This window comes from Calonectris borealis, chromosome 5 (genome assembly GCF_964195595.1).
Source record: "Calonectris borealis chromosome 5, bCalBor7.hap1.2, whole genome shotgun sequence".
NCBI classification, from domain to species: Eukaryota; Metazoa; Chordata; class Aves; order Procellariiformes; family Procellariidae; genus Calonectris; species Calonectris borealis.
Window position 1 is genome coordinate 17,100,001 of NC_134316.1, and position 20,899 is coordinate 17,120,899.

A 20,899-nucleotide genomic window follows, 5' to 3' on the forward strand; every position below is an offset into this window, starting at 1 on the left:
TTCCCTTTCAATCTAGGTTCTGGTTATGACATGTCATGTTGCTTTGACTGTTTTGAGAAATGAGTATTTATCCCTGTCAAATATTAATCTTCTGGTGTTTGATGAGTGCCATCTTGCAATCCAGGATCACCCATACCGTGAAATTATGAAGGTGGGTTTCCATTGCTTGAATGTTTTAATACTTGGTTGAGGAGGAGGAGTCAGGTGGGAGGGCTGGAGAAGTGGGAACCATTTAAGGCAGCTTTTGCTACCAAGGAAAAATTCAGTGGAACCATATTTTAGCATGTTCTGGGACTGAAATTACTGTAAGGAATTAAGACTTCAGTGACATTATGAGATAGAAAAATAGTGTATTTACTATATTTTACAGTGGGGATTAAAGAAAAATCTAGCATTAACAGAGAAGAGAAGCTAAATTTATGGAATTAAGGGAATTTTGTAAATTCATTGATAAAATATTTGAGTTTGGAAATGGGATATACTAATCAGTTTTTATTATTTTTGAAATACTGATTTCTAAAGATATTTGTAGGGCTCTTTCGGGATATTCTTGGCTTCATGTGGTATTTGGCTTATACAATACGAGAAACCTGTATAACAGATGTTTTTCCGAATCTCTCTTCAAGTTTAACCAGATCATGTGTCTTTTATTTTTTTAGATTTCAGTTTTTACACGATGTGGAAGTATTATGATATGTGTGTTGTAAATGTGGCAAGGATATTCTGTGCAATGCTAACTGTTTATTTCTTTATATTTTTCCGCATTGTAAATATTTACCTTTAAAGATGATTGCTGTTAAATGTTATTAAATTCCTAGTTTAACTTCCACTCAATAGAATAGAAAATATTCATTCAACGTTTGGTTCCTTTTCCAACACCTGGTATTGAAATACTAGTTTCCAACTAAGCATCTAAGTTTGCAGTCTGCTAGCTTGATGGTAGATTTGCAGGATAACCGTCCTAAGGTATTTCATTCTCTTTTACTTCACAGATCTGTGAGGATTATCCATTATGTCCTCGAATCTTGGGATTAACAGCTTCCATTTTAAATGGGAAATGTGATCCTGCTGAGTTAGAGGAGAAGATCCAGAAACTGGAGAAAATTTTACAGAGCAATGCTGAAACTGCAACTGATTTGGTGGTCTTAGACAGGTATGTTGTACAATTATGGCTGTTAAGTTGATGCCTGTGTTTTCATTTTGGATAGAGGAATAAACCAGTAGAAATATTTCCTCTTCTAAATTTTAGAAAAGTTTGTGTGTATGTGATGCCATTACTTCTATTTGGGATGGGGAGGGAATGAAATTGCTTTTTGAGTAACCAAGTACATCTTTCCTTAAGGGTAAGTACAAAGGCTGATTGGCCTTGATATTCAGAGATTTTCTGTAGTTGTTTAAAACAAAAACAAAAACCACACAAACAAAACAAAAAAGACCCAACAAAACAACAAAAAAAAAAACCCAAAAAACAAACCAACCAAAAATCCCACCCAAACAAACAAAAAACCTCCAACACATCCAACATCAGCCTAGAAAATTCACATTCCACAACACGTTTCTGAACTTGTCAAATGCACTGTCTTGTGTTTGGAGAGTAACTGGTTCATGTTCAGTGTATGCCATAATGTTGCTATTTAATTTAGAAAAACGTTGCAACATCCACAGTACAAAATGTTTTTAATGCCAGAAAAGTTGCATGATTTCTGCGCCCTGGCCCCCCTGTCTTCAAACGAATGGCCTGGATTTAGAGGCTGATGAAAGACAGGGAGATGAGAGGAAGTAGTAAAAACTTTAATACAGCAGAGCAAGTGGGTGTTTTCCTCTATGTTCCTACAGAATGTAGAATCCTGTGAATGTTGTTTAAAATAAAGGTGGTGATAATGTGATGATTTGTTGTAGAGGAAAGTTAGTGTGAAATGATTCATATGTAACATGTTTTCTTGCACCAGCTGTACTGTGTTGTATGAACTCAGTTTCAGACAAAGATGTTTTCTTTTCATGTTCTGGAACAGGTGTTTTGTGGGTGTGTTTTTTTAAATGCATTTTTCTGAACTTGTGTGAACCATTTGCTTTTAAGAATTTCTCACTCCTCGCTCTGCCATTCAAGATCAGCAATTACTTTGCTTGTGTAAGTGTGTATGTATAGACCTAAATTTACATTATGTGGATCGTATTTGTTTGGCATATCAAAAGAATACACTTTGGAAAACCAAAAGTGAAGATGGTGGTCAAGTAAATTCAGTTTGCTTTGCCTTAAATTTTCCAATATTTGAAATGAAGATAGAGATATTAACCCCCTTTTTAGGGAGTATATTAAAAATAAAAGTATTTCAGAATGAAGTAGTTTAGTATCTGAGGTGGCAGAGGTTTTTTTTACTTTAAAGTATTTAACTGTGTAACTATTCATTATTAAATCATGGTGGGGAAAGAAATGTACTTGAATACACTACATGTTGCTGTTGTTATTTGCTGTATAATCTTAACAGGCTGAAATAGCTCTGACTTTCAGAAGCTGTGTTTAACTTGATCTTTGCCCTCAATTAAGATATACTTCTCAGCCATGTGAGATTGTTGTAGACTGTGGACCATATACTGACAAAAGTGGGTTGTATGGAAGATTATTAAAGGAATTGGATGAAGCACTTACTTTTCTAAATGACTGCAACATATCTGTACATTCAAAAGAAAGAGATTCTACATTAATTTCTAAGCAGGTAAGGGCATTAAGCTATGTGAAAAACCTGGGGAATAGAAGTCTTACTACGGTTTTTCTTTGCCATGTATGTTACATTACTGAAACTTTCAAAGCTAGCCAGCCTACAGTATCTGAGCAAAAAGGCTTCTGATTTTTGCATGTCTCTTCATAAATGAGTGAGGCTTGAATGTCAGCCATTGATTAGAACTTTATCTGGTTAGAGTCTTGTATTCAGATTTGCTTAAGGCAGTAAAATAATTCTGCACCCTGATTATGTGGTGAAGTCAAGAATTTGATGTCTTTGTGATCTTTCATGACCTTTGAATAATTCAGTACAGAAGAGGAAGTAATGCCTCAGGAGGTATTTGGAAAAACTGTACCCAGGTCTATTAAAAGATGATAAAGTAAGAATTCAGGCAAAAATTCCAGCCATCGATCTACAATTTCTATTGGACTAGTGCCACACCTTGCTGGAATGGAATATGGACCTCAAGCTTGCCCCTACCTTTCTATGTGTTTGCCCCATGTTGTCATGCGAGATGGCAGAGTAGAGTCCAGAAGGCATGGTGTATTGAGCAGGGACCTGTCACACGTGGGGTCGGGGGTCCAGGCAGCTTTTTTCCCTTCTTGGGCTTTGAGGTTTGAAGTTACCTCCTAAGGTACAACTATGTAGGTATGTAAGTCTTTGTTTAACAAGAAGTCAGTAATGAGTCACGTTTCTGTAATAGTCCACGAGGAAGTTGGAGAATGTATTTCTTTCCTCAGCCCAAAGTATTCCAGTTTCCTTTAACTTTCTTAGAAACCCAGCACTCTGACGCTGTCCAGAAAAAGATTATTTGGGCCAGAGGGAAGGATGACACATAAGGCAGCATATCATGGCTGCATGGGAGAAGGAAGTCCTGCTTACTTTTGTGCTAAACTTAAAATGTAACAGGCTAAAATATATAAGGAATGCTGGCAGCTGGGGGCAATCCCCAGGATTTGCATAGTCCAGAAGAGTGGATTAACTGCTATGCTTCTAATGCACGTAACCCTCTGTGCTTGTTTTCTGATCCAGTAGCTCTCCAAGAAGATGGAGGCACCCATATTAGGAAAAACCTCAGTTTTCAGCCTGAGGTGCCTTTTGTCTTGGCACTGGAGAACATCAAGCCTCTATGTGCAGTTACAATTAGTTTAGATAAATTTTTCCTTAATTAAGTCTTACAGCTAACAAACTTCAGGGAAGGATAGTGTAAAGAGGATGATAACCTGTTCTTTACTGCCTCACAGAAGGGAAGAAGGAAGAGAAATTAAAGTAGCAACTGAAAACTATCATCCTGACTGTTCTTATAGTTCTGTTGTAGTGCTTACGTTGTAATAATACATCCAAATCCAAATCATGAGTCTTTTTAAAAATATTATCAATGTACCCCATTTCTGGCTTCCTAGTTTATTGTTTGACCACTTGACTTTTCAGGAGGAGGCAACTTGCCATCAGATAAGATGTTGATGGTACTCAAGTGTCTATGCTGTAGTCTTTGAGTAGGCTATAGTTCTCTCTGTTTTTCCTCTTCCACCCACACATACAAACCCCTAAGTTTTTTCCTTTGAGAGGCTAGACTTGCTAAGATTACCCTAAGGCCACTGTACAACTTTCTACATATTTTTGAAACCCTGGCAAGTATCAGTAACAAATAAAGTAAAAATGCCCAGTGAAGTGTTTATTTTATTAGATCTGTGTTAAACATAAAGGGTAATAATTTCTGCTTTGTTTATCTAGCTGCCTCAAGAAGTATTCTCCTTTTTAGCAGAATTATCCTAAGGTAAATTTCAAATTACAGTTCCACAAAATTGTAAAATATTCTTTAAACTTGTTTTTTTGAGATTCAGAAATGTACAAAGTTCAAAGTTTAGTTGTAGTAATTTAGGGGGAGGGGGAAACTTGCTCCATTAGAAACACCAAAGTTCCCAAGGTCATCTAAATAACAAAAGCAGACTTCTAAATATTTTTATAATAGAACAATTGTCATAAATCGTTACAAAGATCGTGCTATATGAGAAACAAGATCCCAGTCTTAAATGAATAGTTTCTGAATATACTCTTTGAATTGATGTTTGAATTCATTTGTTGTAGATATTGTCAGACTGTCGAGCTGTGTTGGTTGTTCTGGGACCCTGGTGTGCGGATAAGGTAGCTGGGATGATGGTGAGAGAGCTACAGAAGTATATCAAACACGAACAAGAGGAGCTGCACAGGAAATTTTTATTGTTTACAGACACTTTCCTAAGGAAAATACATGCACTCTGTGAAGAGCATTTCTCGCCTGCCTCACTTGACCTGAAATTTGTAACCCCAAAAGTAATAAAGCTGCTTGAAATCTTGCGCAAATATAAACCATATGAACGGCAGCAGTTTGAAAGTGTTGAATGGTATAACAATAGGAATCAGGATAATTACGTATCTTGGAGTGATTCTGAAGATGATGATGAGGATGAAGAAATTGAGGAGAAAGAGAAGCCAGAGACTAATTTCCCATCTCCCTTTACTAATATTTTATGTGGAATTATTTTTGTGGAAAGAAGATACACAGCAGTTGTTCTAAATAGGTAAAGCTTTTTATTTAAAAAAAAAAATCATTTAAAAAGAGGCAGACTCAGATGCCATCACATGGATGTTAATATTATGAATGTGTAGGGGATTGTCTTGTATTTTCAGAACTCTATTTTAAACTTGGTTTAGGAGATCATACCGAATCTGCATAAAGAATAACATAAAAAATAATAATTCAGGCTATGTGTATATGGGGTGGATGGGAAGAGCATGTGTCTTTGAAAATTGTACTCAAGGGCTTGTTTTGGACCCGAGTTTGTAATTTGATTTCTTCAGAAGGCAAAATGTGAAATTCTGTACTTAACCTGTAAAGTAGCCATATACTGATTTGTCTTAATCTGTCTTTAAATTTATATTTGCAATGGGTTCTGGAAACTTCTCTAACCTACTGAATGCAATACTTTTGGAAATTTTACCACTACCTTACTAAATCACATTATTATATGATCCAAGTCTACAGAAAATTAAATTTGCCCTTGCACAAATATCTCTTAAGATTTACCAGTACTACTTTAACAGTTGGTGTTTATAAAATACCTATTCAGTTAAACACTAAGCACTTTCTTACAGTCTCCACCAAGAAAAATATGAACCCTAGAATATTTGCCAAGATATACTTTGCAATGCTCCAGTTCCTTATCAGTTCTTATTCCTGAATGTGATCCATGTTAGTTACACATAAGTTTAACTTAATTGTTAAATGCTATTTGCCACAAACCATGAATGACATCTGATTTATTCACCTATCTTGATTTTGGGTTTTTGGTAGTTTTTTTGATAGTGTGCTAAATGTCCTGTGCAATTTGTTTATTGCATTCTGGATACCTCTGAATCTGACCCTTCTGTTGTTACCTTTTTGCCTGAGTCAGTAGTTGGAATGCATAATATATTCTTTGATCTGCAGACCTGCCTGTGTGTTTTTTGTGAACTTCATCTTTTTTTCTTTGCCTTTTTTGCATTTTTAAATATGTTTGCATAAATATGCAATATGATGCAAACTAAGCCATTCAGTGAAATGGACATGTTCTGTTAATCACTTCTGAAGAAATAACATTAACAAATTCTGATAAATTTTTGCTGAGCTGAAATAAGTATTTCATTATCCTCCAGGGAGTGAACAGAATTGTTAATTTTTTTTCTTCCCTGTTAAGTTATGAATGTGATTTAAGTTACACTTTTTCCACTGTGCGTTCTTGTGGACTGTGATTTATGCACTATATTATATCCCAACTGCTGTTGAACCTGACAGAATATGATGTCTAGATCGAATAGATAACCAGATTCTGCCAGCTTTAAGCTTTAGGCACCTTTGGTACAGGTTATTGGCAGCAAAAAAAAAAACCTATATGTAACTTTTTATCTGCTTCTGAAAGTTAGCTAGCAGACTCTCAAAATGTAACCTCATGTAACATACCTGGTCTCAAAATACGTGGATCATCAGCAGACCTGAGCTGTTGGACAGGAGACAGAAAGCCTTCAGTGGAGAACCTCACTGTAGGCTCACTTTGGTTGAGTGGATTTAGTTCAAGGGCCTCGGCTGATTGTAGCTATATTTATGCTGTGTATACAGGTGGAAAGACTGTCTCCTGAATAAGGAAGTCATGAGTGTTTGAATTAGTATATCAAAACCATTCAAGTTTCCAGTAATCCCATATGGATCGTTAAGCAGAACTAAGTTAAAGCAGAAATATATTTTTTCTTAAAATATATTTATTATGGTAATGTTTAGAGACTAGAATCCCATTTTATGAAGTCCGTAGTTCATGATGACTGAGGAAGGGCAAAATTCATGGCATGTATTGTACTTTCTGGGAGAAATGGGCAGGAATTTTCTCTGAAGCAGTAATTAGAGCTAATCTCTTTCTTTAGAGATCTTTAGCAACAGCCACTGCACATATTGTAAATACTACAAATCAGAAAAAACAAACAAACAAAACCAAGAAAACAAAAAACCACAGCTTATTCTTTGATTATTATTACACAGAACTGATGAAGTGGCTCATTTACTGTTTTATTTGGTGTATACAGTTGAGTTCTGGTTCCTATAAGCTCCTTTTAGAAGAGAGAACATTTTCTAAAGTCCAGTTTCCTTCTATTTTCATTGCGGTGCCTCTCAACAGCCTTAGAGAGGGGTCTGAAAGCAGAAGTTTTTGTATCTATTTGAAAAACAACACCTGTTACCTACCACTAATAATAACTTTTTTTAACCACAGGGTTGAAGTCTTGAATGTTTCTTAAGAACTTGCCAAAGATGTGCACAGTGAAATGTTTATTCAGATGGTTTTAATTGTCCATTTCTATAATAAGTGAGATAGAGTAAGGATGTTTGAGATGCTTAGTAGGTACTCAAACTGAAGCTGTATGACTTGAGAGAAATGCCATGTGGAAAAAGAAATATAAAAAAAAAAATTAGGGTTTTTGTCCAGTTATTAATCCATACTTTCTTAGTGTGTCTGTTTCAAGAGCCTAGACTGCATACAGAAATGAGAATCTGTTTAGCCTTGAACTAACAAACCACATGCATTTTAGTACAGGAGGATCCTTCTAGTCTGTTTCCGTAAGAATACCAAGCTATTTGCCACTTTTCCATTCTCTTGCCTATACTCTCTATCCATTCCAGTTTTAACAGATTGCGAGGGAAGGAAGTCTTCAAGGTGTGCTATGTTCCCATAAATGCTGTTTAAAACAGCCACTAGGTGAAGGGGAGAGACTTCAGTAGTTTTGCAAGGGTAGAAAGGGCAGGGAGAACTTTGCCATTTTCCATCTGGTTTGGCAGCAGCTCGTTGGGCAGGTGGTAGGCATGTAGCTGGGGACTGGCACAGCACCCATCTTCTTATATGTGAGGCAGAACTGCTAGAGATGTAATTGGGAAAGGTTTGAATTACTGGAGGTTATACAGAGGCAGGCTGTCCTTTGGATATGAGGAGCACCGGGCGATGGACATGATGGATATGCAAAGTGGTACTGGGAGGGCCATAGTGAGATATGCAAGGGATGTAATCTTTTGTATATGATCCCTTTTATTGGCTCTGCTGCTCAAAAACCTGTTATGGTTGAGAAATGCCAGGTTCTGTCCATGCTGAAAACAGATCAACTAAGGATGCTACAGCATAATTACTTTGATTGCACAATGTAATTATCCTTTTAAATCCGTAAATGCCTAGTTCTAGAATCAGTGCATTATTTGTATGAGCAATCCTTCTACCTTGTCTGTGAAATCAGAACACTGCAGAAACCAGCCTTTTCTGCTTCTGTAACCTAAAGAAGGACATAGGGGAATAAACTGAGCGCGTGGATGATCCTCACCTTTCTGCTCAGTATTCCTTTTAAAGAATTGGATTAAACCCTCCAATTGTAGATACATTTGGGTTAATTTCAAAAATAGTAAACATTTTGCTGGGTAGGCTGAGCATCGCCCTTCAGAAAAACAGGTCAACATTTTGTCATTAGTATACCTGAACAGAACATGTGTTTTAGAACATAGATTGTTATTCTCCTTAATATTAACCTAAAAATTAACACCTTATGTTGAAGAAATATACTTTGTTGAGGGAGCAGTTACAGGTCTTTCTGCTAAAATCAGTCATCATTTATAGAAAATGAGATTAACTGAACCGGTTGTGAGTAGGATGCCTTAACAACAGGGAGCCTTAGGATAATAAATTGGTTTAAAAATATCTAGTTTTACCTTGATAGGTCTGAAATGCGTGTGATGCATGCACATTCACGCTGTGTATATATGCAGTCTGTCATATATTATCCTTACAGAGGTTTTCACCAGAACTCGTGTTTTTAGAGAAGACTATGGTCAGTTTATGTGTTAGTATGGCTTAATTGTCATGCTTCCATTTATTCTTTTAATGTAGGTCTTGAAAACAAAAGATTGTCTTCCATTTTCTGGGTTGTGTGACTGCTAAAAACGCATTTAATATTTTTAGGTTGATAAAAGAAGCTGGCAAGCAAGATCCAGAACTGGCTTACATCAGTAGCAATTTTATAACTGGACATGGCATTGGCAAGAACCAGCCTCGTAACAAGCAGATGGAAGTAGAATTCAGAAAACAGGAAGAGGTAACTTCAAGGAAAAACAATTGAAACTAGCAGTACCTTCAGAACCTTTTTGGTTTTGTGGGTATTTTTGTTTGTTTTTTTTGTTTTGGGGTTTTTTTTGTGTGTGTGTGTCTCTTTAAAAACAAACCAACAGGCAGAATCTGGGCACAGTCATTGGAAGTTCAGGGAATACCCTTGGTTTAACAAATATGTATACTTATTTGAGATACAGCTGTTCTTCATTAAAAAAACAAACACAAACAAAAAACCCCATGTTTAAAAATACATTGCTATGTCGTGTTACACAAACAGAAATTAAAACTTCATGTAAAATCATGTTTGTGTCTAGTCAGATCATGAACCATCTAATTTTTCTGTATTGGGTTAGTAGTAGTACAGTAATACTGTAAAGAAAATCCAGGTTCCTGACATTTTCAACAGTTAAGCTGGTTTTGATATTTATCTTTGCTAAAAGTGCATTTGGTAAATCATTAAATGATATAAATATAAAACCCTGTGATTTTGAGCTCACTTAAAGCATGTGAAGTATTTTGAAAGCAAATGCATTTATTCCTCCCCCTCAGCCCCAGCTGGGTTGTCTCCCCAAACCTTTCCTTAGTATTGTTCAGTAAATACTATAAATATCAGAAGTACCAGCTTTAGAATGTGCTTCCCCTCCCCCCCTCCTCGGATGTTTCAACCTCAGAAATGATTGGAAAAGATGCTATCCTGAAAGCAGCATTTTTTTAATACTATAGCTGAAAAACTGTAAATAAATAGGTGGGATCCTCTCTATTGCTAGTGGCTGTAGTAGCTTCTTAGGCTCATGTAATTCTTCTTACCAGATTTGATTCCTGGAAATCTGCCTGTTCTGATAAATACTCTTGCTGTGTTTCTGAAAATACTTTTTGTAATAATTTTATATCTGCTTATTTAGACAAGTTTTTGGAATGTCTCATCCACTCTCCTTGTTTTTATTGGCTTTTGATGGATCTGATGATGGTAACAGGTCTCGGACTCATCTCTCAAATTTGTCTTCATTACATTTGCAGGTTCTTAGAAAATTTCGTGCACATGAGACCAATCTACTTATTGCTACTAGTATTGTAGAAGAGGGTGTTGACATACCAAAGTGCAACTTGGTGGTGCGTTTTGATCTGCCCACAGAATACCGTTCCTATGTGCAGTCAAAAGGAAGAGCTAGAGCACCAATTTCCAATTACATCATGTTGGCAGATACAGACAAAATCAAAAGTTTTGAAGAAGATCTCAAGACATACAAAGCAATTGAGAAGGTATGGGGTCAAAGAAATGTGCCTTTTTTTGTTAAATTTCTGATAATATTTTAAAGGAAAAATGTCTCATTACACTTTGTTCTTGAAATGTTAAGATCCTGAGAAACAAATGCTCAAAATCTGTCGATACCAATGAAACCGAAACTGAACCCATTGTTGATGATGATGATGTATTTCCACCCTATGTGTTGAGGCCAGATGAGAACAGTCCAAGAGTTACTATTAATACTGCTATTGGACATATAAATAGGTAAGAGGCATATTCACTTTTTACTTCTTGTATTTAAATAAAAAGTTTCTTAGTCAGTCTCGCAACGTGGAAGCATAGGCTGGGGCATTGCACGCATTTCCTCTTCAGAATCTTGTAGGATCTTCCCTCCTAAAGAAAGTGGTCACAGCAGTTTGAGGGAATAGTTTGCTTTTTGTCTCTTTATCCTGCAGAGGTTCTAGCTCTGATAATAAATTGAGTGATATCGATTCCTTTTTAATTAAAAGCTGTCCTGAAAACATTCCTTTTCAAAATGGGTAGTAAGATTTTTTTTTTGCTCTTGGCAAGCTAGCTTTTAAAAAACAAAACAAAACCAAAAAACCCAAAAAAAAACCCAAAAACATGTAGTAAAATCTTCCAGTTCTAATATTCACATTTGTAACAGCAATCTGCTGTCATGTTTTTTAAACACATAGTAAGTAAGCTGAACATAATACAGATCCACAAGACAGGATGATATTTTTCCAAGGGAGCTAGCCAGTATCATCTTTGTAAGGCCATGGCAATTAGAGGAGGTCCTCAGTGACAGGAAAAGTTATGACTCTTCAAAAAAGGCAAGGAAGAAGATCCAGGGAGCTACAGACTAGTCAATTTTACTTTAGTCATATGGAATATTACAGACCAAGTCCTCATGGCAGCTGTTTCCAAGCAAAGGAAAAAGTGGTTGCAGCAGCCAACAGGAGTTTTATTGAGGACAGTTTTTTGCCTGACCAGCCTTGTCTCCTGTGTGATGTAGTGCTTGCTTGACTGTATGAAGAGTAGAAAAGCAGTGAATGTCGCTTACTTAAGTAAAACTTTCAATGCAATCGCCATAGTACCTTAGTGGCCAAATTCATGAGATGCAGACCATTTCGGTGGGCTGCCTTGTAAATAAAACCTGGCAAAGCAGTCAGATTCAAAGGGTAGACGATTGAAAGACTGGCTGGCAGCTGCTTACGTGTGGCATTCCTCATGGCCATTAGGAGGTCCAGTACAGTTTAACATCAGCACGTTCGCATTTGACACCAAGTTGGGAGGGGGGGAAATGAGTGCAGTGGAGGGAAGGCTTGCCATTCAGAGGGGAAGCATGACAAATAGGAGGAACAGGACAACAGTAAACTCAAGAGATTAAACAAAGACAAATGCAGACTCTGCTACCTGGGATGGAATAGTCCTGTGTATCATTATAACCTTGGATCCACCTTTCTAGAGACCAGCTTTGTAGTAAAGGACTTGGAAGTCTCCTGCTTGGCATTTAGTTGAACATCGGTCAGCAGTGTACCCTTGCAGTGCTCAGTATGGCCTGAAATCATCTTCTGTACTGTTTACACCAGTAAGGCAAGATTCTATTGAAATGTTTTTAGGCTTCAATTTGCAGGTTTCAATGATTTCTAAAATGTTTTGTCAACTTAGGTACTGCGCTAGATTACCAAGTGATCCATTTACACACCTAGCTCCTAAGTGTAAAACCCGAGAACTACCTGATCATACGTTTTACTCTACTCTCTACCTGCCAATCAACTCACCTCTTCGAGCTTCAATTGTTGTAGGTATTTGGGGAAGGAAAAGCATAGAAATGAGTGAATATGTTGGTATAGATGTGTGTGTGCCTTTTCTAGAATTAGTTCATTTCATTGTTGTAATGAAAATGATACTGTCTTTCTTTTCCTGCATAGTGCTCTCTGACTGTATTTAGCTCCCTGTTTGTATCTGTTATAATCTGTTTTCTGTAGTTACTGTTTATTCCAAAAGCAAAAATATTTAGATATTCTTCCTAATGCCTTGTTTTTTCACACATTTATGTATCAGTTGTAGGAGAAAGTCCTTCATTGGTTTTGATCAATGTTATGTATGTTAAGTTCAAAAAACGTGTAATTTTGGCTTCTGTGGCAAAACAACACAAACCTGAATATCTTCGCAAAACTGTTGTCAATGTAATATTTTACAAAGTTTTGCTTACCTAATGTTTGTGTTAAATTAAACTGTTTGTAACATGTATAATAAGTCATATGCTAATCAACCAAAGTTTTTAAGAAATATTTAAATGTTTATAGGGTCCTCCAATGAGTTGTGCAAGACTGGCTGAGAGAGTTGTAGCTCTTATTTGCTGTGAAAAACTGCACAAAATTGGTAAGAACTGGAAAAGCAACACCTCTTTGCTAAAGAGTATTTTATAATTGAGAAATTAAACATGGTATGGATGTTATGGATGTACATGCATTTCTGCTATAGCCATCTACAATAGCTTCCTTTCTCTTGCCTTGTTTTGTGATATGATCATGTACTTACTAATTTAGCTTACACCTTATAAGCTAAAGTTAAATTTTCCAGGGGAATCTTTTTCTTTAACATATTTTGTCTTAAACAGCAAATGCAACGTTAATACAAGACACACAGATTTTGACATTGAATATACTTAATAAAGGGGAAAAGAGTCTTGTTCTCTAGAATAGTTTGATTATAGGTAGGGACTACATCTTGCATCCAAGAAATAACTTGTTTTTTAAAGTGAATTGTAAGAAATTAAAATATAAAATACATGGCCCCCAGTATTCTCTACTGTATTGTAAGTCATGTTCCAAAAATAGGACATTGCAGGATTATTTCAGCTCTCTTGTCTCTAGTAAGTATAATGGAGCATATTCTTTATTGTGGAATGTTTTAAAGAGAATCCCATGTTATGGGTGCATTGATGAAGTACAGAAGTATTTATGTATCTTTTAGGCAAAAAAATTTGTAGGTCTGCGGTTTGTATTTTTTTCCTGTCTGAGTTAAACCTTTTGATCACTGAACTCGTACCAATAAATGTATCCAAGAATAACACCGTGATGGCTCAACTCAGTGTGGAGAGTGCACATTCAACAGTAGTAACTCCCGTTTTAGAATGATACAGAAATATAACTGTTCCCTCTTTCTTGGCATAACCCCATGTGAGTGAATTTTAAATGAGTATTTCAGTCACTGGTTGGTTTTTATGGGCAAGAAAGCTTATTTTTCTTTGATATTTTCATTATAGAATTCAATTTTTTTATTAAAATTTCAGAGATTTTTACTATAAATAAGTATTTTTGCCAAAAATTCAACCTTTATCGCTCTTTTCCCAAAGTTACACTTTTGGAGCCTTGCAATAGTAAGTGTATTTTAAAAACTTAGGTGAGGTGTTTTCATGAGCGATCACATCTACTGCGTAGTATCTGAAAGAACCAAGATTTGTTTGTTCATAATGCTATTTCTTTGTACTCTGTTATAATATACAGGTGAACTGGATGATCATTTGATGCCAGTTGGTAAAGAAACGGTTAAATATGAGGAGGAGCTTGATTTACATGATGAAGAAGAAACCAGTGTTCCAGGAAGGCCAGGCTCTACAAAACGAAGACAGTGCTATCCTAAAGCTGTTAGTATCACTCACTGCTGTCCACATCTCTGATCAAATGCTTTATGTACTGATAAGAAGACAAAATTGCCAACTCTTAATCTTATCTCATAAGAATCTTCTATGACAAATCTTGCATTTATAGTGGAAATATTTTGCAGTTTTAACTGTACAGAAACTTGCGCTATTATACCTGAATGAGCTTATGTGACTACATGCTTTGGAAGCATGCCTGTAGTTCAAAGAATGTACACTTTCTATAAAGCTTGTTGACTGTATTTGCCTAGTATAGAAATAAGTGGGAGGAAAAATTGTCCTGCATTAATAATCTGTAAAAACTTCAAGTTCTCTGGTAGATATAGTAGAGCAAAGGAAGAATTACTGGCTTTCTAGGCAAATAATTGAAGACTGAAGGAGATGCCCAGCGGGTCAGAGTTATCTGCCAGGCGCTAAACACAAATATTTTTTTTATTTTTTTTTTTTTTTTTTTAAGATGCTTGGTTTAGCTTGGTGACTTTACTGGTCGAACACAGAATTTCATAATTTTTGGTTTAAATCTTAGAATATCAAATAAGTATACTTCTATATTTTTTACTTTTAAAATCTAAATATTATACGTAATATGCTATAGGGGTCACATAAGATACTTACTATAGCTCTGCATTATTAGGTAATTTATCCATAGATCTGTTGCAACAGGTTTCAGCAACAACAGTTTATAGAATTTGACTTCTCTAGGTAGTATTTATGGGAGAATATAAAATACTTTAAAAAAGAGAGAAGGGAGAAAAGAAGCTTTGCCAGAGTATTTTGCAACTACTCGGGAACCTTCCTTCTTCCCCTGCAGTTGCCACAGGTTCTATCTAAGGTTCTTTGAATAGGATAGGTAATTCATTCAGAGTAGATTGCATAGTAGCTTCTGATAATCTTTGCATTTCACAAAGAAATCGATAGCCTTTGGTCACATGTAGTAATGTCAGCATGTATACTCATAGTAGTAGGCTACAGTGCTGTGTTGCACATTCACGTGCAGCCTCAGTTATGGTGATAGCTGTTAAGTAATTCCATTCTTGGCATCCTCCACATGCCCGGATTTTATTAGTAGTTTAAATAATTGGTTATTAGGAAGGCTTAGGAAAGGATACCGTGGCATCACAGAGTATATTACAGAGGGAATGACAGATGAGAAGACCTTTTTCCTGCAGTACTTCACAAAGAGTTTGAATCTTTGCACAGTGTTTCTTGTTGCTTCTTGTTACAAGTGCTTTTCTCCGTCCTTTTACCTCACTAGTGATTTTTGGAATAGGAGTGACTCGTAAAATGCACGATTATGGTATCTGTCATTCAGAGGAGTTGATTTGTCAAGTGATGCATCATTCTTTCTTGGTTATTTTTTTAATACAGAATCGAGGAATACTTTCCCTTGCTTTTGTCCCAACTTTTCACATCTGGAAAAGAAGCTTTGGCAAATGTTTAAGGTCTACAAGATCCTCTTGGGCTTAATATAGTTATTAAACTTATGAGTAATTTTCCATTAAGCCAAGGCCATAGTTTTGCTACAGTATAACTTTAAAATCCAGGACTACATGTATTGCAATTTAGTTTTAGATAAACAGGAGGATCATTTTTGAGACCTACAAAGTAATGAACTCCTACCAAACATAAAGCATGGTTTCTTAAGGTCTATGACAAATATGAGCAGCAGAGTTAAAAGAGCTTGTGGCTGTTGTGAGTGTTCACATCTGCAAGCTAGAATTGTTACTAGAAAACTTCTATAGTGTAGTGCCTGGGCAAAGGGGCAGTGTATTGAATTTTGTTTGTGTGTTTTGTCCCAAGTGTATAAAAAACATTTTTGATACTTTTAAACAGTTCTGCTGAAGAAAAGAATCTGTATTAATGAAGCTGTAAGTTCAGCCAAGCTTATATGAAAATTGAATTACTGAGATGTAGGTTTTTTCTGTGCGCGCACATTTTTCTTTTTCTTTCTCTCCCCCCACCCCCGCCCCCATTAAGGTCCAAAGACCTTGGACATAACGTGTGCTCCAGAGTTACTAGCTAAATATGGAAATTGGCATCAAAATGTCAGTTGTATTTATGGTGAAGTGCTGTCTGTTTTCTACAGTTAGACTTGCATTTCTAACACAGGGTGGATACAGAGGAAGTTTAGGGATGTAATGGAAGTTGCCTCTTGGCAAATAGGAAGATCTGGGAGCATCGTGCTCCCTTGATGCAAGTGTTTGGGCAGATCTCATGGCTGCCAGGCCAGGCTGTTGACCAAACGTTTTTGCTTAAGAAAGAAAAAATTACTTAAGTCTAGATTTTTTTTTTTTATTCCTCCTTTTTAGCATATTTTTACATATACATGTAAAACCTTGTTCAAAGAACAGTCTTTAGCTGAATTTTACTGATTTTTATCATGTTAATGTTAATGTTTGCTTTTTCTTTTTTTGATTTTTAGATTCCAGAATGTTTAAGGGACAGTTATCCCAAACCTGATCAGCCTTGTTATCTGTATGTAATAGGAATGGTGTTAACGACTCCTCTACCTGATGAGCTCAACTTCAGAAGACGAAAGCTATATCCTCCTGAGGATACAACAAGATGTTTTGGCATATTGACAGCCAAACCTATACCTCAGGTAATGAATCTAGCTCATTTTCTTATTCTACATGCCTTAGAACCTGTCATTTTCCACTTATTCCCTGCCCCCAGACTGAAGAGTTGGAAATGACCATACGTGCTGCTTGTATCAAGTAACCTCCAGAAAATAAGCAATAATATAGAATTATAGAATCATTTAGATGGGAAAAGACCTTTAAGATCATCGAGTCCAATCGTTAACCTAGCACTGCCAAGTCCACAACTAAACTGTGTCCTTAAGAAACACATCTACACGTCTTTTAAATACTTCCAGGGATGGTGACTCAACCACTTCCCTGGGCAGCCTGTTCCAATGCTTGACAACCCTTTCCGTGAAGAAATTTTTACTAGTATCCAGTCTAAACCTCCCCTGGCACAACTTGAGGCCGTTTCCTCTCATCTTATCAATTGTTACTTGGGAGAAGAGACAACACCCACCTCACTACAACCTCCTTCCAGATAGTTGTAGAGAGCGATGAGGTCTCCCCTCAGCCTCCTCTTCTCCAGGCTAAACAGTCCCAGTTCCCTCAGCCGCTCCTCATCAGACTTGTGCTCCAGACCCTTCACCAGCTTCCTTGCCCTTCTCTGGACACGCTCCAGCACCTCAATGTCCTTCTTGTAGTGAGGGGCCCAAAACTGAACACAGGATTCGAGGTGCGGCCTCACCAGTGCCGAGCACAGGGGGACAATCACCTCCCTACTCCTGCTGGCCACACTATTTCTGACACAGGCCAGGATGCCGTTTGCCTTCTTGGCCACCTGGGCACACTGCCAGCTCATGTTCAGCCGGCTGTCAATCAGCACCCCCAGGTCCTTTTCCTCTGGGCAGCTTTCCAGCCACTCTTCCCCAAGCCTGTAGCGTTGCCTGGGGTTGTTGTGGCCGAAGTGCAGGACCCGGCACTTGGCCTTGTTGAACCTCATACAGTTGGCCTCAGCCCATCGATCCAGCCTGTCCAGGTCCCTCTGCAGAGCCTCGAGCAGATCAACACTCCCACCCAACTTGACGTCATCAGCAAACTGACTGAGGGTGCACTCGATCCACTTGTCCAGATTGTTGATAAAGATATTAAACAGAGCTGGCACCAGTACTGAGCCCTGGGGGACACCACTTGTGACTGGCCACCAGCTGGATTTAACTCCGTTCACCACAACCCTTTGGGCCCAGCCATCCAGCCAGTTTTTTACCCAACGAAGAATACACCCATCCAAGCCATGAGCAGCCAGTTTCTCCAGGAGAATGCTGTGAGAATCCGTACAGTCCAGTCACCACTTCATTTTCTCTCTCTAGTGATGGAACAATCTGTTCTTTTTTTGCTAAACTTTTGTTTTACAATTTTATCTTTTATTATTTTGCAGTGGCAAATTCAAAATGTTCCTTCTTTTTTTTGTATGAGGTATGATAGGAGTGGCATATCAGCTACAGAGATGGCCTGCACCGCTACCTTATCTATATGAAAGCTATGGTAACAAGTCCTCTCAGCATTCCTAGCCTGCAGCAGAAAAAGTAGGCCATGTTAATTGAAATTGGCACCTCTTGCTTAGGAAAATTTTTAATAGAAGGGCATTTTCTGTGGATGAGACTCAGCTGAAGAATATTGCTGGTTTTCACATTTCTTCCTCCGTAATGGAAGAGACTTCCATTTTTACTTGATCTTTTATAAAGAAAAGAGCTGTAAAAGACAAGGAGAACTACTAAAAAAAAAAATTAGTCATTCTTCAAGCCTTCAAAATCTCATATATAATTGAGGGTTATCAAAGGTAAAATTCTGATCCAGTTTGCTGTGGGTCAGGCAAGCGCTGCCTCAGCATCTGAACTAAATAACTGGTACTCTGTAGAGGAATCCTACTCTGGATGTTCTCTCTTGATTTCTTTTGGTTTTTTCTTATTTAGATTCCTCACTTTCCTGTGTATACTCGCTCTGGAGAGGTTACAATATCTATTGAGCTTAAGAAATCTGGTTTTACGCTGTCTCTGCAAATGCTTGAGCTGATAACACGACTTCACCAGTACATTTTTTCACATATTCTTCGTCTTGAGAAACCTGCACTAGAGTTCAAACCCACAGAAGCTGATTCAGCCTATTGTGTTCTACCTCTTAATGTTGGTAAGAACAGAGCTCTTGTTTTTTAAATACTCACTTTTAATTCCTTTAGCAACATATTTGTTAATGTTTATGTTAAATTTCAGGTGTTAGCTGTAGAAATAATACCATATATGATAGTACAAAAATTTGTCGGTTATGTTTTTATTACTTCTTCACAATTCCAAATTAGTTAACTTGGTGATGTGAATTGATTTATAGTAGGTTTCAGTTGACTCCATAAGGGTCTCAAATCGTATATATGTCCCCTTTGAAATTTTTTTGAAATACTCAAATATGTGTCTAGAATAAGAAAAAAAATTTGTAATTTACAACTTCCCAGAAAAGTTCAGTCTGGAAAACTCTCCCCTGAATGACTGAGTTATGCATTTTCCTTCAAGTTGATGACTCCAGCACTTTGGACATTGACTTTAAGTTTATGGAAGACATTGAGAAATCTGAGGCGCGTACAGGCATTCCCAGTACACAATATACAAAAGAAATGCCTTTTATTTTCAAGTTAGAAGATTACCAGGATGCGGTTATCATTCCACGGTGAGTACTGTATACATACTTTAGGTATGTACCTATTGTATTTACACAAACACTTGAGTAAAGGGATGTTAGTATCTGCAACAGAATTGCTTGTAAGAAGTGTATGCTATTAATCTGAAGGTATCTGGTGGTGTCTCAAATAATTTAAAGATTTTTTTTTTTTAGTCAATAGTTAATCTTACATAGTAGGATTTAAGTATTTAGGCCTCTCAAGACTCATTACCTTTTTATTAGGAATAGTAGAGTTCACCACTTATGTAGTATTCTGATAAAACACTGCAACTTCATCATTGGCCTCCTGAAACCAATTTTAATTTGGAAGGTTGAGTGGGAGTCCTGTTATCTGGTTACTGCTTATTCACACCAAAGGCCTGCTAAAGGAAGGTATGCTGTTGGTAGATGGAAAAATCTAAGTGAAAAAGACCACTTAAAAGAATCTTTTTATTGAGTGGTATTTAGAGGAGAAATTTACATCATTTTATGTACTGGCTATGATTCTCCAGAATTAGTGGGTTTTGTAGAGACTTAATTATTCCCTATGTCATGCTTGGCATGATGTGAAAAGAGAAAAGGGACTGACTGGCTTGTGCTTGTACCTAGTATATTGTAAACAAAGGTAGTTGCAGAATATATATGGAAGATAAATATTAGTACTTTGTTTGGGCCTCACCTGTGTTAGACTTTTTTTTTTTTCTTTAAATGTCTTCCTACCTGTGCTGATGACTACTGTGGTAAAAATGCTAGTGTAAAAAAGTGGTGACGGACCATCACTGTGTATGAGCATTACTTCATTGTGATCAGATTTAACACCATAGAAGTAGCTCATAGGTGGTGTGAGTTAGCACAGTTGCTGGACTTCAATAAAGGTATGGTATTTCACCTGTGTGAAGATCTGGCCACAGTCCCCAAACCAGTATTATTCTTCCCCCTTCCCTCTTTTTTGATTGGGGGTGGGACTGGGGTAGGTGGCTGAGTACATCTCTTTTATGAGAATCATAAGTTGCCATCTGATAATGTTCAGGCTTGGGAGAAGCCAAAAATTTTTGACCTTGTTTCATACATTAAGAAATCCCAGAATTTCAAGTACTTCTGTTTTCAGTCAACATAAAATACTGGAAATATGTGCTTGTCCTTTTTTATCCCGCTTGGTTGTAAGCTCCTCAGGGGAAGCATAGTACAATGACTGTGTATTGGTACAGTCCTGATGCAATTCTTCAGAATAGGCATGGTTGTGAATAAGATAAGAAAAAAGAATTTCCTGAAAGCTCCTTTAACCAGCATGTTCTTCAGTGAAGAAGTTCAGACAGCCTTGGAATATGGTTTTCTTGATTTTTCTCTTTGGAAGAAAGCTAAGACGACTCATTAATAGT

General features: G+C 37.0%; 1 protein-coding gene across 1 annotated transcript in view; it reads left to right on the plus strand.

Annotated features, from left to right (window-relative positions):
• The window catches only part of DICER1 (dicer 1, ribonuclease III), a 69,266-nt gene that overhangs the window by 28,876 nt on the left and 19,491 nt on the right, over positions 1–20,899 (plus strand). The window contains 13 exon segments of the mRNA XM_075151176.1: positions 17–151; positions 993–1,153; positions 2,546–2,714; positions 4,809–5,281; positions 9,224–9,356; positions 10,388–10,630; positions 10,726–10,880; positions 12,291–12,423; positions 12,932–13,007; positions 14,135–14,274; positions 16,712–16,891; positions 18,785–18,998; positions 19,376–19,529. Of these exon segments, the coding sequence (XP_075007277.1) occupies positions 17–151; positions 993–1,153; positions 2,546–2,714; positions 4,809–5,281; positions 9,224–9,356; positions 10,388–10,630; positions 10,726–10,880; positions 12,291–12,423; positions 12,932–13,007; positions 14,135–14,274; positions 16,712–16,891; positions 18,785–18,998; positions 19,376–19,529 (2,366 nt within the window).